Genomic DNA, 15,308 nt, shown 5'->3' with positions numbered 1-15,308 from the left:
GCTCTTGGATTGATTCTAGACAGTTTAATTTTGGGAATTCCGATCAACACATTCAGAGGTTGTTAACAAGCTGCAGCAAAAAATTTTTTTTATTATGTTAGGTCTAACAAAATAAGATTTTGTTATTATCATTTTTATTTTATGCTGTATCATTGTGTAAGTTTCCTTTTCACATTTGCAAAGAAAACTGTATGCTGTGTGCAATTGTAGGTATATACATCCTCCCTGGAATAAATTTCTACTACAAGCTGGCTTCTGCATTCTTAATATTTAATATAGGGGTTACATAATCATTCCACGGTCAAAGTGACTTAGATTACATTTTTTCCCCATCCTGACGGTTGATGTGAACATTAACTGAAGCACTTGACCCGTAGCTACATGATTGTATGCATTGCACTGCTGCCACACGATTGGCTAATTAGAAAACATCATGAATAAGTAGGTGTAATAAAGTTAAAAATGTTCCTAATAAAGTGCTTTGTGAGTGTAAGTGGGAAAGGCAAATTAGGATTTTACCAGCGGTGGCAGGGCTTTTTTCTGGTAACCTTTGTTCTCCTTTAACAACTACATTGAATGTATTCAACTGTCAGATGTCACAGACAATTGCATACACATCCACAGAGTACTAGAATGATACACTTAAGGAAAGGGGAAACGTTCAGATTAAGACCAGCACCCATACCACCTTTAAGTGCTGTAAAACAGAAAGTATGTATTTCTACATGTCTGTTTGCTCTGTGTCAATAGAGCGGATGTTGCACGATCTCCATATGTTATAGGGTGATGGCTTGCCCTTTGTAAATACATAAGGTTGGCCGGTAAACAGAGCCTCCTTCCATAATTTATATAACAGTATGAACGTTCCTGTCACCTTCACCTTTCGTGGTTGGTAGCTGGTCGTATTAGTGAGAAACATTCATAATTCTGATCATACTCGTATATTATAATTGAGCACACACGCAAGCAGGATTATAAAATAAAATTAAAAAAACATTGATCCTACGTCACTATGTACGGCAATAAACAATGATGTCTAAATACACAAGGCTATTCGATGTTCTTCGACTCCCTCTAGTGGTAACAACGCTACGGGGTCACAACTTCGTCAATCAGAGAGGGACACAACACAACTCCCATCAGTAATTAGCGAAGACGCACAATTCGGGTGGTTCTGACATTTTGTTATCTTTAACTGGTTTGTGACGAAAGAAAAGTACATTGGTTGTAGTGTAGGCCCGTCGCTTGCTCAGAGAAAGCGACATTACTGTTTCACGTTGGCAGGTAAAATTCAGACGCATAACATTGCGTGTGATGAAACAGAATCACGGTATGTCTAACGTAAACGGTGGTTTACGAAGTAAATTGTCGGAAATAGATCAAATAATAATGTTAAAAAACATGACAATCATGTGTTTCTAGGACCACAATCAAAAGTAAGATTTGTAATAAATAAAAAAATTTAAAAAAACTCCTTTCAGTCTAGAAATGTTGTTCATATATTACGCCTTGGATAACAATAAGGTTTGTGTCGCTCTGATATGTATGTCCACCTCCTCACCATAACTCTTTACACGTCCTTTATCCGTGTTAGAATTTTAGTTTTGTCGGATCCATGAAACCTCCGGGGTCAGCTGCAGAATGCTCAGCCGTTAGAACTGCATACCAACTGGAACAACCATCTCAATCCGTGACATAAGGATGCACTGTTCCGGTTTTATTGCAGCTCTACATCTAGGCGTTTAAACTGCAGCTGAGCAGACTGCAACTGATCCAACATTACCTTGGAAACAAACCAAAAACCTACTTCGCTCTGATTTCGTTCAGTTCCTCTGTCGATATGCTATGTTGCATGCTCTGATTCGGAAGTAGCCTACGTTAAAACTAAGTTTAAAAAAGAACAACTTAAACTGAACAAGCTGGAACTTTGACTACCGAAATGTGCCCTGGAAAGTCGCTTACAACTCCATTTGTATGGAAAATGGCCAAAACAAACAAACTGTTTGGCTGTTCGGTCCAGAAACGCTTGAAACACACCTTAAAGGACATTGGTGGAAACAAACATTTACTTAATGACGTTTCACTGGAACACGTAGCATAAAAACTTGTGCCCAAAGTTAACTGCATGCAATTTACAAGCTGTTTAGTAATCATCGTATTGACCTATAACCGCAGCTACTTAAAATATATATTTTCTTTACATTTCCAAGAAGAATGGATTTTCATTAAGTTAAGGTAGGCTTCGTGTATGCGTCTCCCCCATCCTTTCAGTAATTAAAACTTTAAAAACTTTAAAAAAAGTCCTATTTGTACTTAATTGTGATTATTGTTCTCACAAGCCCACATAATATGCCTGTTTCACTAGTCTAATCATTAACGGTTTTATTCATTCAAAGGATTCCATTAGCAATAGCTAGAGCTCGAGGGAAGGTATTTCAATGACGTTCCGGACCGCCGTTTGCTACTCTCTTGCCTTCCTGCAATTTATTTAAAGAATAAATTCCACTTGCCCTTGAGAATAGTGTGATGTATACCTACAACACTAGCACAAAGCTTAGTGTAAAGACAAATACTGTTTTGTCACATGGAGCTGTAGCTATTTATTTTCTTTTTCCATTCCGATATAGCCGTATGTCCGTTAATGTAATAGTTCCTCACATTGGTTGCACCTGCCAACATCCGGCAGTATTTCATTGGTTTTCCTGCAAAGGTAAGAGTTCGCCGTTTTATTTAATATCCACGGTTTTCTTACTGAGCTGTAGCCTACAGATGTTATAGGTCTACGTCACTTTTTTCTATCTATATGGTTACTGTCTGTCGAGGTTACAAACATAAGTCGGATTGACGACAAAAATAAGACGTAAGAAGTAGCCTAAACGTTTGATACATATTTGTGATTGATGAATGCTTTATTTACATGGGTTGATATTGTATTCTGACTTGTTATGATAGTTGAATTTAATGGTTATTACATTACAGTCATTTGCATACGCTCTTATCCAGATCGACGGACAATAAAGTGCAAATCATAACCAGGGTGCGCTGAAACCCCTAGAGGAAAGTAAAGTTTGAAATGTTTGGGTGATCACACAAAAACGCGAACCCTTGTAGAATAATCAGATAAACTGATCAAGACGTAGCAATACCACAGTTTTGACAACGAGAACACTTAGAATAGTAAAATAATTATTCGCAAGTGCGATCATTACGGCATATAGCATGCATGGCTAATTAGAAATCACAGTAGGCCTAATTGTAAAACCGAAAACAATTTGAATTATATAGAGTAGATTAATTCAGAGGAAGACCCTGAGGCACGCAGGACGTTTGAGAAGCGTTGATTGACGCCATGCATTTCAGCAACTGCGGCAAAATCTATGGAGGCACCGTCGTACAGCTGGACGCAGTCTGGCCGAACCGAACCGGAGAACAACGTCATCCTTCTGACTTCCCTGGCCAGTGGCAGCCGCAGTGGAAGCGTTCAGGAGCTTTTCCATGAGGATGTGCAGGTCAGGTTCTTGTTCTCCTGCGGGTCTTAGAACAGTGCTGGCCACTAATGAGTCTACGGATCCGAAGCCAATAGCGATTTTGTCGACCAGTTGCGATCAGACCTTGGTTAAATACGTATTGTTCTGGATTCAAGTACTTTTCTAAGCCTTACTGAGCTTATCGGGTGTATTGTAATAGTTGATAAACCCTCAGAAAGTGCAAAGCCGAATTGCACCAGGCAACATCAATCGACCACAGAAAAGTATTTGATTCCAAAATAATTGCGTATTTGACCCAGGTCTCGTTGCTATGACACCTGGAGGCTTCATTCAATATTTATCATCTTGGGGGTGTTCTAAAAGTACATTGGGTAACCGTTAGCCTATTGGCTATGGTATATGACGGGGACTTGGAAGGTTGGTGTTTCAAGCCCCGATCAAGACCTACACAGCTGATGGGCCGTTTAGCAAGGCCCTTAACCCCACATTGTTCCGTCTTATCAACTGTAAGTCGCTTTGGATAAAAGTGTCAGCCAAATAAATGTAATAATGGATACCGGGGGCGGGACGGTAAAATGCCTGTTGTGGCTCTGCAGGGATCCCAGAGCCAGGCCTACCCCTGGTGGAAGGTGAACCTCTTTGTTTGGGAACCTGTCCTCTTTGGGACCTGGGATGGGGTCTTCACCACCTGCATGATCAACATTTTTGGCGTGGTCCTGTTTCTGCGGACTGGCTGGCTCGTGGTGGGTTTCCTGTCGATGCAAATTCACCGTTGTGTTGCCGTTTGTCACGACCCCCGCCCAATGGTCTCTCGAGAGCACAGAGGCTTGTTCCACAAAGCAGGCTTAGCGAGTTAGCCGGACGACTGCAATATAAAATAAAATAAAATAAAATAAAATAAAATATGGACGCCACGGAAATCTGTGACATGGGCTGAAGTAAACAAAGCTGTTCCGGGTTTTGCTTTGTGCAGTTATCCAGCTAACTCCATAATCCTGGTTTGTAGGACAGGCCCCAGGTATCAAACTCCAGTCCTGGAGGGCCACGATGTCTGATCATTTCTGAGGTTCCTCTCGGCACCAGTGGTTAAGTTATTTATTGGCTAAATAATCTGTACACTTTGTTCTCAAGGGCTTACAGTGATTGGCTGCTGATTGAAAGGAAACTACAAAAACCCTGAGACCCTGTGGCCTTCTGGGAATTTAGTTTGCTCGAGAGTATCTGGACATTTCCATTTGTGAGATTAGTCTCCTGCAATATGAGTTTTATTCAGCATCATGTCAAGTCATGCTTTGTCAGAAGAAGTATCTTATTTGACCATTGGTTCAATAACAAGCAGACAAGTCTGTCCCCCAAAACGCGAGCAAAAAACAGGGCTCCGATGCATGCTTGAAAACCTGGAATTTCTTTTGCTGCAGTATTCCTTGGGTGGCCTGTAGCGTAGTGGTTAAGGTACATGACTGCGACCCACAAGGTCGGTGGTTCTAATCCCGGTGTAGCCGCAATAAGATCCGCACAGCCGTTGGGCCCTTGAGCAAGGCCCTTAACCCTGCATTGCTCCAGGGGAGGATTGTCTCCTGCTTAGTCTAATCAACTGTACGTCGCTCTGGATAAGAGCGTTTGCCAAATGCCACTAATATAATGTCATGGAGCAGTCATGGAAAATGTGAAAATTGGCCTGGAAAACAATTTAAAAAATATTTTTAGTGTAATATTAGTGGCCAGAACCCTAAACCGTAAAAACAGTGCAATGTTGAATCAACTCTAACAGACTACATATGGTACCTATTTGTCTTGTACAGACTGTGCTGGAGTTGAACATTTTACTGTGCCGGTGCTTCCATGCGATCTCATCCCCCCAAAAATAAAACATCGTGGAAAATTATGCAAACGTAGGGTTGTGCCTTTCAGAAGGAACCCGGCTCTAGAGAATAATCACCCTCCGATTTGAAGGTCCCATACTGTGTTTTCCAGTGTTTTATTTTAGGTCTGATGTCCATAAGATGTTTGTGTGGTTTTAAGCACCAAAAAGAATCTCTATCCAGTTTTTACATGTCCATTCTCCAGCGTCTCTCATGAGCTTCACCAAGAACAGGCTGCTTTAGTGACTGTGTCTTTAAGGCTCATTGACGGCAACGACCCACTGTTCTGATTGGCTGGCTGGCTGGATTGTGTGGATTCATTTGGGGACTGTGTATTTCAATACTCTCACAGTGTCTTTATATCACCTTCAACTACTTTTTATAATCCACATAGCAAGGGAAATGTCATTTTCCAGAATGTGGGGCCTTTAACATAATGTACTGAGATGCAGTCCAGATTGTGCCGTCGCTGAGCACAAGGCTAAAAAGAGAATTAATTCCAAATTCCAAACTTTTGTCCAATGAAGCGCTTCGCATTTCTCTCTTGGCGTTGCCAGGGAAACACGGGCGTGCTGCTGGGAATGCTCTTGGTGTCCCTGGTGGTGCTCGTTGCCCTGGTGACGGTGATGTCGGGGATCGGGGTGTGCGAACGGTGCAGTGTTGGCGGTGGTGGCATCTACTCCATGATCTCCACGGTCCTGGGCGGCCGGGTGGGAGGCACCGTTGGTCTCCTCTACGTGTTTGGGCAGGTAAGGGGGTATCATACTGCCATCTGGTTGGCTAACAGGGTTTCATACTGCCATCTGGTTGGCTAATAGGGTTTCATACTGCCATCTGGTTGGCTAATAGGGTTTCATACTGCCATTCCGGTTGGCTAATAGGGTTTCATACTGCCATCCGGTTGGCTAATAGGGTATCATATTGCCAATCCGATTGGCTAATAGGGTATCATACTGCCATCCGATAGGCTAATAGGGTATCATACTGCCATCTGATAGACTAATAGGGTATCATACTGCTGGTATGGTTCCTCGTCGGGATATGACGGTAGAGGGCTTATGTTGATGTCCCGGGGTCAGGGAGAGGATCGGTGCGTCCCGTTGCTGGGATAATGAGGCACTTCCCCCCTCAGTGCGTTGCAGGCGCCATGTACATCACCGGCTTTGCCGAGTCGATCTCCCAGGTGCTGAGCTTCAGCGGGGCGTGGTCGGTGCGGGCCATCTCTGTGGGGGTACTGCTGGCTCTGCTGGGGATCAACCTGGCCGGGGTGAAGTGGATCATCCGCCTACAGCTGCTGCTGCTGGCTGTCCTGGCCGTGTCCACGCTCGACTTCATCGTGGGCAGCTTCTCCCACCTGGACCCAGGTACTGTCCACGACCTGCGTGGGGGGTATGGGGGGTTCCCCGGTGATTGACAACCTGGCTCTTTCCACCTGCCACTGAATCATTGCATGATTTCATTGGGAAAAAAAAATCAAATCAATAAACGATCCCTACTTCTCTCCACCTCAGCTGGTGTGTGGTGAGTGTTCTGGCGCCAACCCTGGGTGCGTCAAAGTATCCCTGAGCAAGACGCCTAACCCCTAATTGCGCCTAATGAGCTAGTCGGTGCCCTGCATGGCGGCCTGTGTGAGTGTGTGCGAATGATGTGCATTAATTGTAAAGGAGCTATAAAAGTGCTATATAAATGCAGTCCATTTACTATTTAATTTTTTGCGATCATATTGTGATCATGGAGTATGTTTTCACACGTGCTCTTATGGGTCTTGATTTGGATATACCACCACACCCTCCCCGTGAAGGAAATCTTCGGTTTCTGAAATGGTGTGCTTTACTTTCCCCCGGACCGGTTTTGATCCGTATGTTTCTGTCTACAGAGCACGGCTTTGTTGGGTATTCGGAGGAGCTACTTCAGAATAACTCGCTGCCGGATTATACACCAGGAGAGACTTTCTTCACTGTGTTTGGAGTCTTCTTTCCAGCTGCCACAGGTAACCGCACGCAGGTAAAATTTTATCTGCTGATAATCCATCCTGTATTTAAAAAAACAAAACTAAATGGTTTATTTCATTACTGCCATTGATTAGCATCTTAGCCAGAGCGACTTACATGTACGCAGCACTTTTTTTATTTGGTATTGATTTATACAGCTGGACGTATACTGGACTAATTCAGGTTAAGTACCTTTAGCTCAAGGGTACAACCGCAGTGTCCTACCTGGCAATTGCACCTGCAACCTTTAGGCTTAAAGTTCAGTTCTCACCCCATTATACTACTAGACTGTTTCGTTTTTATTCTTCACCACAAACGGTTTTAACGGTTTCTCTTGTGCTTCCTGGTTCCGCTCATGTGTACTGGCTTAAGAATCGATCGACCAGCGACTGCTTTAACCGTTTCGGTTAAGAAAACGGTAGTGTAGTGTAGTGGTTAAGGTACATGACCGGGACCCATAAGGTCGGTGGTTCGATCCCTGGTGTAGCAACAATAACATGCGCACAGCCGTGGGGCCCTTGAGCGGGGCCCTTGAGCAAGGCCCTTAACCCTGCATTGCTCCAGGGGAGGATTGTCTCCTGCTTAGTCTAATCAACTGTACGTCGCTCTGGATAAGAGCATCTGCCAAATGCCATTAATGTAATGTAATGTAATGTAATGTGATGTAATGTAATGTAATGTGATGTAATGTAATTGATGCTTCTTGTGGTTCTGCTGTGCAGGGGTGATGGCAGGCTTCAACATGAGCTCAGACCTCCAGAGACCGGAGCACAGCGTCCCCCTGGGAACTCTGGCTGCTCTCGGCATCTCGTAGGTGCCTCTCCCACACAATGCAGTCTTGTTCCATTAATGCAATGCATTATTCCTTGTGAAATTTGCTACGCAGTAGGCAGATCATATCTACTCTAGGCAAAATGAAAAGGCACGTGTGATGCAGAGATTGTGATATTTCATAGTTGCTTAAGTTCCGATTATGTACTTTGTCAAATAGCACCGGACATATTGCCGTGTATTATTTCAACTAAGAGTACAGGGGGGACCATATGTACTCTGTACGAGTTCAATATCAATGTTTATTCCTCTTAACACAACTGTTGATCTGCTAATTGGAGGAATTAGGTGTGTTCAATTCGGGTTGAAATGAGAACCTAAAAGGATGGTGGATCCTCCAGGAAAGGGTGGGGCAGCCCTGACATGCACATTACATGGTGACAAGACCACCCACTAATGATCTTATTTTTAATAATCCCTGCGATTGATGATTATTATTTATTTTATTTTTTTTACCTTTGCAGGTGGTTCCTGTATCTTATCTTTGTGTTCCTGCTGGGAGCCATCTGCACCAGGGAGGCTCTGCGATATGATTTCTTAATAGCAGAAAAGGTCATCACCGTTCATCATCTGTTCAAAAAAATAAAAATCTTTAGCGTGTCGGCTTGTGTTCCCTGAAATATTGGATCGTTCCGCTTTAAGCTGCGTTTTTCGACACTTCTCGCTAACGTAGTCGGCAAGTCCACCAGTCGACCGCCGGCTTTGACCGGCCACCGGCCGACCAGCTGGAAGTGTCGACGGAGAAGTGGTGAGCATGTCGTGAGCGGAAGTCATCGCGAGTCGTACACTTTGTTTTCCAGGTCTCCTTGGTGGGTTTCCTCTTCCTGCTGGGTCTCTACATCTCCTCTCTGGCGTCGTGCATGGGTGGCCTGTATGGGGCTCCCAGAATCCTCCAGTGCATTGCCCAGGAGCGGGTCATCCCCATCCTGGGCATTTTGGCACATGGGGTGAGTGGAAGGACAGTTGACTGGAGAAGAGCTGGCGTTGGCTTGCAGGGCCTCCAAAGTTTACTTTAACCCTTTGAATTGGTTGTATTTCTTGATTTTTGTTTTTGTTGTTGTTTTGTTTTGTTTTGTTTTGTTTTTTCTCTACCTAAAATTCTCATTGTGGAATTCCATTGCTTTCAATCGCGCTGCAATGTACAGTTACAAACATTCCAATCACATCTTAAACCTTAAAGTCATATTTCTGGCAGTCCCACCTTTCAAATGCATCCTGGGATAGACTGCCCATTGCTGTTCCAGAGGGCTTCAGTCAACTGTAACACCTACCAGATTCAGGATTGGGAAACCCTGTTGTCAGTCATGTTCAGATACGGTCTGGGCAATTGCATTTTGAGCTATAAATTATTATTCATGACCAGAAATTATTCTGGATTTTAAATATTTTCGGGGGGAAATTGGGCCTACACAGTAAAAGTAAGACATGTTCTGGAAACACATTAGACGGCTACCATAGGTGCAGAAGACCTTTGAACAAAACTTTTTTTTAAAGTAATGTCTCCATATTACTAGACCTGTGCTCACAAGAATGGTTCTATTACTACTGCTGTTTTATTCTTGTTCCGACATAAGTGTATATCATTCTTTTGCGTTGTGTTGTATAAAAACTATTTTATAGATATAATCCTTTGTCAGCTGAATCTACAAGGCCCAAGCCTTTATCATGGTATTGTTGAATTCTTAGCACTTGAAACTGTACATCCCCTTAGGGTCTTTCAGTGCACTTGTCCCTAGTTATGGGTATGCACTTTGTTGTACGTCGCTCTGGACAAGAGCGTCTGTCAAATGCCTCTAGTGTAACGTAATTAATGCTCCCTGTTGTAACTCTGTTTTGACAGAGAGGTCCCAATAAGACTCCCGTGGCGGCCATTTGTCTCACCAGCCTGATTACCATGGCCTTCGTCTTCATCGGGCAGGTCAACGTCCTGGCCCCCATCGTCACCATCAACTTCATGCTGACCTACAGCATCATCGACTACTCCTACTTCTGCGTGACCATGACCTACGACCTTCAGGCTCGGGAGCAAAGGCCTCCAACCTCGAAGGAACCCCCGACCCACGGCGCCAGTAGGCCGCTCGTCGACGTCGACCACTCCGGGTACGGAACCGGCGCGGTCGCGACGAACCAACGCAACGGGACCCTGCTGGAGTTCACCCGGGACCTGGACCGGATACTTCAGCCGCAAGGCCCCGTGACGGGGGAGACGTGGAAGGCCTCCGCTGTCGCCCAGCGGGGGGCGAGGAGGGGATCGAGGGCCCCGCCAAAGCGAACGCTGGAGGACAGCTTCGGGATTTGGTCCGATGGGCCCTCGGATGCGGAACGGGGCGAGAGTTTAGGCGCCCGGAGGACGTTGACGAGCGTTGGGGGAATCTGTAACCACGATGGAGCTCGGCCTGAAGGTGGCCTGTCGGAAGAGGCTTCGTCTAAAGCTTCTCAACGGGGCGAAAAATGTGGAAGACATGGAAGTCCAACATGTGGAAGTCCAACCTCCCCGGACCTAAACTATACACCAGAGTCCGTGCTGGAGCCTTCAGGTGAGCACAAGTGCTGTTCCTGTTGATTTTGTAAAGGCTCTAGTTCTATTCACCTGTCTTTTTCTTTAGACTTTATAATGTGTAAATTCCGGCATTTGACTGCTATTCAGGAATGACCTGTAGCATTTTGTTCTCCTGCCTAACTGTCTTTGGTTATACAAACAAAATTTTGGTTAATAGTTTTAATAGTTAATAGTTGCTATTAACTGTTCTTTAACAGTAATTTAAGCAAATGCTGTATTTGTAGTAATATATATGACAAACTTCACATACAAGTATGACATTTCTTCAACAGAATCTGCCCCCAAACCAAAACCACAGGGGTCAGAAATTCAGTTAATGCCCGAGTCAATTTACTCCATATTCTGCAACCACTGGATTGCACTTATTGGCGTAAGTTGGTTAACAGTAAAATGACAGGTATTAATACCCCTTAAGTTAAATTATCTTCTTTTTCTCAGTGAGTATTCCAACTGCCTAAAAACTTTAATTCTAATTAATTATTCTAATTATTATAAATAAATATATTACTGACATTTTTCTTCTTTTTTTTCAGGCATTCTGTTCCATAATGATAATGTTTATTATTCAGTGGGTCTATGCCTGCATCAATATTGTAATGGCCATTCTCCTCTTCCTCTATATTGGACAAGCAAGCCCTGGACTCCCAATAGGTGAATACAGACTTCTGAATTTTGCCATTTCATTTGTAAGTTATGTAAAGATGAATTTGTCAATAATTTGACCTGACTATGAAAATCCTGTACCGATTACAGCAAGGAAACTATGGATTTTCAATTCAGAGAAATGCACTCTCTACTCTGCAAGTCTGTGTATGACATGAACAATATAAACTCAGCTCTCAGGCATGGTTCCTGATGAGGGTGTGGGGCAGCCATCGTAAAAGCTGGACCTCGAATCCGAGTTCGACCCTTGTTTTCTTGTCTCTCTGGTAATGAGCTGAACAGTTAGTGCTACCGATTGGCCAGACTGTCTTCGCACCTGACTCCCAAGTACAGGGAGTGTGGAAAGCCGGCAGCTCTTGAGGGTCGTGATTTGGTGATCCCTGGTATAGGGTGACGCACAGAGCTTATCTTTGGATTACACAACACAGAAAAGCATTAAGCTCTGACCACAGGGCCATGCAGTGCAGTTATCACTGTCACTTCTGTGTTCACTCTGTGATTCATCCGGCCCAAATCCCAACCGTTTTAAAACAAGCAAGATTATTTTCTGTTTAATGTGAGACATTTATCACAGCCGTATCATGTTCAGTTTAGCCAGTTAGTAGCTTAAAAGTGCAGACATGCAACAAAAATCGCAAGAAACCGTGGCCCTCCAGGACTGGAGCTGGTCACCCCAGGGGCCTGTTCCACAAAGATGGATAACTGAGTTAGCCGGATAACTGCACAAAGTAAAACCCAGAAGTTTTTATTAAAAAATTCTTCTTTTTTTTTTTTAAACACCATGTTCCAGATTTGGACAAGGTCCAGGTTTTACTCAGTTCAGATAACAAAGTAATTCTACTCTGTTGAGCAGGCCTGGTTATATATTGCTAAGCAGGACTACTGAGTTAGAGGGATAGGTTCAGAGTAAAACCTGGAACCCTTCCAAAACTGCAGGAATCCTGTTTAGTGATATATCCCCCTGGCCTATACCAGTTTACTCAATCCTTCCAGAACATCCTTTTTGTTAGCAGGGTTGATGTCCACTAAAGAACAGATATATTAAGTTGTGGACTTTGCATAGATCTATCCTATTTAATATTAAATTCTGAACTAAATGTGCTAAGCAGTAGCAAACTTAATCCAGAGAAATCTTTATTATTACTATTATTATTATTATTATTGTTGTTGTTGTTGTTGTTGTTTGAAGGAACAAGCATGCAGAAAGTGAACACCCAGTGTGCTTGAAACATCCAACACAGCACAGCACATTTTTAAAGGGAACATCTTCACGGTTTGTGTTTGTTTTATTAATGCACTGTTTGTTTTGCTCACACACTGTTTGTTTTGTTCAAAGGGGCCGCCGCTCGGTTCAGTTTCTTCAGATGGGTACGGTCCTCCCTGAAGAAAGTGGGCAGGTGTGTTCACGGCCTGTGTGAATCAAGGCTGACAAAATGGCAAATGGACTTCTCCAGTCAATTCACAGTATCGTGCGTAGAACAAAATGGCCCCGGCTAATCGAATGATATATACATATATCAGTCCCGGCCTCCAAGTGACAATCCTCATTGGTGGTTAGATTTTCAGTTACATAATGTGTACAACATAACTGCAATGTATGTCTAATGAAAAATTATAAAAAACACAAAAATAAATCTGTAAAATGCTAAAAACGTTCAGTGCACAAGGATTTTCAAATGTGTAAACCGTAAGTCCCACCCTCAAAGTTTTTCATAGGTGGTTTGAAAACAGTGACAGATGTCTGTGTTTTGATATTCACTGTGCATTTCATAAAGTGTACAACAAAATGGTCGTCGGTACCCAGTCAAATAACAAAACAACAACTTCAACCAGTAAACTGTAAAATGCCAATGTTTTCAGTACACAACAATGGTCATACATATAAACCATAAGTCCCACCCTCAAAGTTTTTCTTTGGTGGTTTGAAAAGAGTGACAGATTTCCGTTTTTATTTTCAGGAAGGAACCGACACTCCAGGACCAGATCGTGCTCACGCCCTCATTTCTGGCTGTTGGCATGGAGACCCGACAACTGACTGAAGAGAATGCAGACTTTGCCTCGCGTGACAGATACCACCAGTCATCCTTCATTAGTGCCCATGAACTTTCCGACAGACTTCAGTAGTCGACACTTTTTAGGAATTCCACCGTGCCCGTCGCTAAACGGCACCATCGTTCTTTGTACTGTGCGTGGACGGGGAAGGCAAGATGTGAACATATTTTCGATTACTTTAATTTCTGTAACCAATTAATTCAATAGGCTACATCTTTTATTTTATTTTATAATACACTATAGCAAAATGCTATACATCCACACACGCTATAATTCTCAAATGCCTTTAATAATCAGGATAGATATTGCTAGATATTTTTCCAATCTCTGGATGAAAAGTCCTTCTCACTAAGAACCTGTCAATAGTGAATAGGAATTTTCTGTTCTTCCACGCTGCTTCATCTTTGACAGGAATTTGACGTCGAGAGTAAAGCGGATTCAAAATGAACTGATCCTGAACCACCGTATTGGGGGATTTGATGTTGTCGGAATTGTTCATTATTTACTCGAAGCAATAAAGCGGAAGTAGCGTTTATCGCGGTGAGAGATATCGTTGTTATATATTATATATTCTGGATCTCACAGCTCCATGAATCGTACATGTTTTGGCGAACTCTTCAATTATTTATTATTTCAATTATTTATTTTTGTCCCATAATGATGTTCAGTCTAAGTGTCCACCAGCCCCACAAACATTTGAAAAAACAGACAAGCTCTAAATTAATAAAACTTTATTTTCAATATAATTTGTCACAATACTGGACATATTTTGTATTTATTTTTGTATTAAAATATATCTCATGTACAACATAAAAACATACAAAAAGGACAGACAAGCAAATGTGCAAGAACATAATGAAGTGCAAAAAGCAATCAAATTACAGGCAAAACTATTTTCAATTTCAAATACAATTTGCTTCCGATCTCGTTGCAATAGCTTTCATTTCACATTTCATTTCCAATTTTTGTCAAATTCTTATCCATAGTTAACACTGTACCGACTTCATCACTGTGTACAAAATATTCTGCAATATCTACAGGCTACATGCTAACTGCTACCTCTATGACTGGTTGCGGATGGACGCAACGTTAGCTTTGCAAAGTGAAGTGACAGAAACACCTGGCGGTTGCCAGGTATGCAGCACCACATTTTGTCACTTCCAGTAGTCCAGTAACATCTGTTCTGTTAGCGGGAAGCCTGCAGTACACAGTCTACTGATATAGAGTTGAGGACATCATTATATCATTGTATTTTCACTTTTTGTATTTTAATGTGCTGCACAAATAGTTTATATTTTAATTATCAATAAACCTAAAAAATTAAATCCTAGTGTTCTTGGCACATCCAACGGAAATATAGTTGGGAATGTGTAGTCCCAATGAAAACAACGCCATCACCAATATTTACATTTACATTTTAGTCATTTGGCAGACGCTTTTAATCCAAAGCGACTTACAAGTGCATAGGTTCTTCCACAAGTTAAAGCATCACATCGAAATAGGGGGACAATATGGTTCAACGGCAACCATTCAACGGCAGCCTTTTTGAGCCAGAATGCTCACCACACATCAACTAAGGTGGAGAGGCGGTGTGTCCCATTATTTCTCACTCCACCCTCCTATGCTTCACGTCAAAGGAGTGAACAAGGGAGAGTGAAGAAAATCAGCTTTTCGGCTTCGCCGTCGTCAGCGTCAACATCCTGTGTTGGCTCTATCGTAAGCTTATTTTTTGCTGAACCCACAAATATTCCCATAGTCAATTACAGATCTCATACGTGGTCAGCCCATTTAAAGTTTCAAGTTCAAGTACAAGTAGCCTGTAAAAACACGAACCTGGCATTGCGGTTTGCCTCGAGACACT

The 15,308-nt window shown here is 42.7% G+C and overlaps 1 protein-coding gene across 5 annotated transcripts; it reads left to right on the top strand.

Moving 5' to 3' along the window:
• Positions 1-1,802: 1,802 nt before the first annotated feature.
• Positions 1,803-13,549, top strand: LOC133124728 (solute carrier family 12 member 8-like). Of its 5 annotated transcripts, none has more exons than XM_061236165.1 (14): positions 1,803-2,235; positions 3,361-3,509; positions 4,085-4,231; positions 5,908-6,099; positions 6,483-6,714; positions 7,227-7,340; positions 8,064-8,151; positions 8,637-8,724; positions 8,973-9,119; positions 10,013-10,709; positions 11,005-11,102; positions 11,266-11,383; positions 12,732-12,792; positions 13,354-13,549. In XM_061236165.1, the coding sequence occupies exons 2-14, from the start codon at positions 3,378-3,380 to the stop codon at positions 13,517-13,519; spliced, it is 2,280 nt and encodes a 759-aa protein (XP_061092149.1). In that variant the 5' UTR covers positions 1,803-2,235; positions 3,361-3,377; the 3' UTR covers positions 13,520-13,549. The 5 variants fall into 5 exon arrangements, with proteins under 5 accessions (XP_061092149.1, XP_061092148.1, XP_061092151.1 ...); XM_061236164.1 differs by lacking the exon at positions 1,803-2,235 and adding an exon at positions 2,541-2,710; XM_061236166.1 differs by lacking the exon at positions 1,803-2,235 and adding an exon at positions 2,734-2,860.
• The last annotated feature ends 1,759 nt before the right edge of the window (positions 13,550-15,308 follow it).

Source organism: Conger conger, chromosome 3, assembly GCF_963514075.1.
Source record: "Conger conger chromosome 3, fConCon1.1, whole genome shotgun sequence".
Lineage (NCBI taxonomy): Eukaryota > Metazoa > Chordata > Actinopteri > Anguilliformes > Congridae > Conger > Conger conger.
Note: the sequence above shows the minus strand (reverse complement) of the source record. Positions and strands in the feature narration are given on the sequence as shown.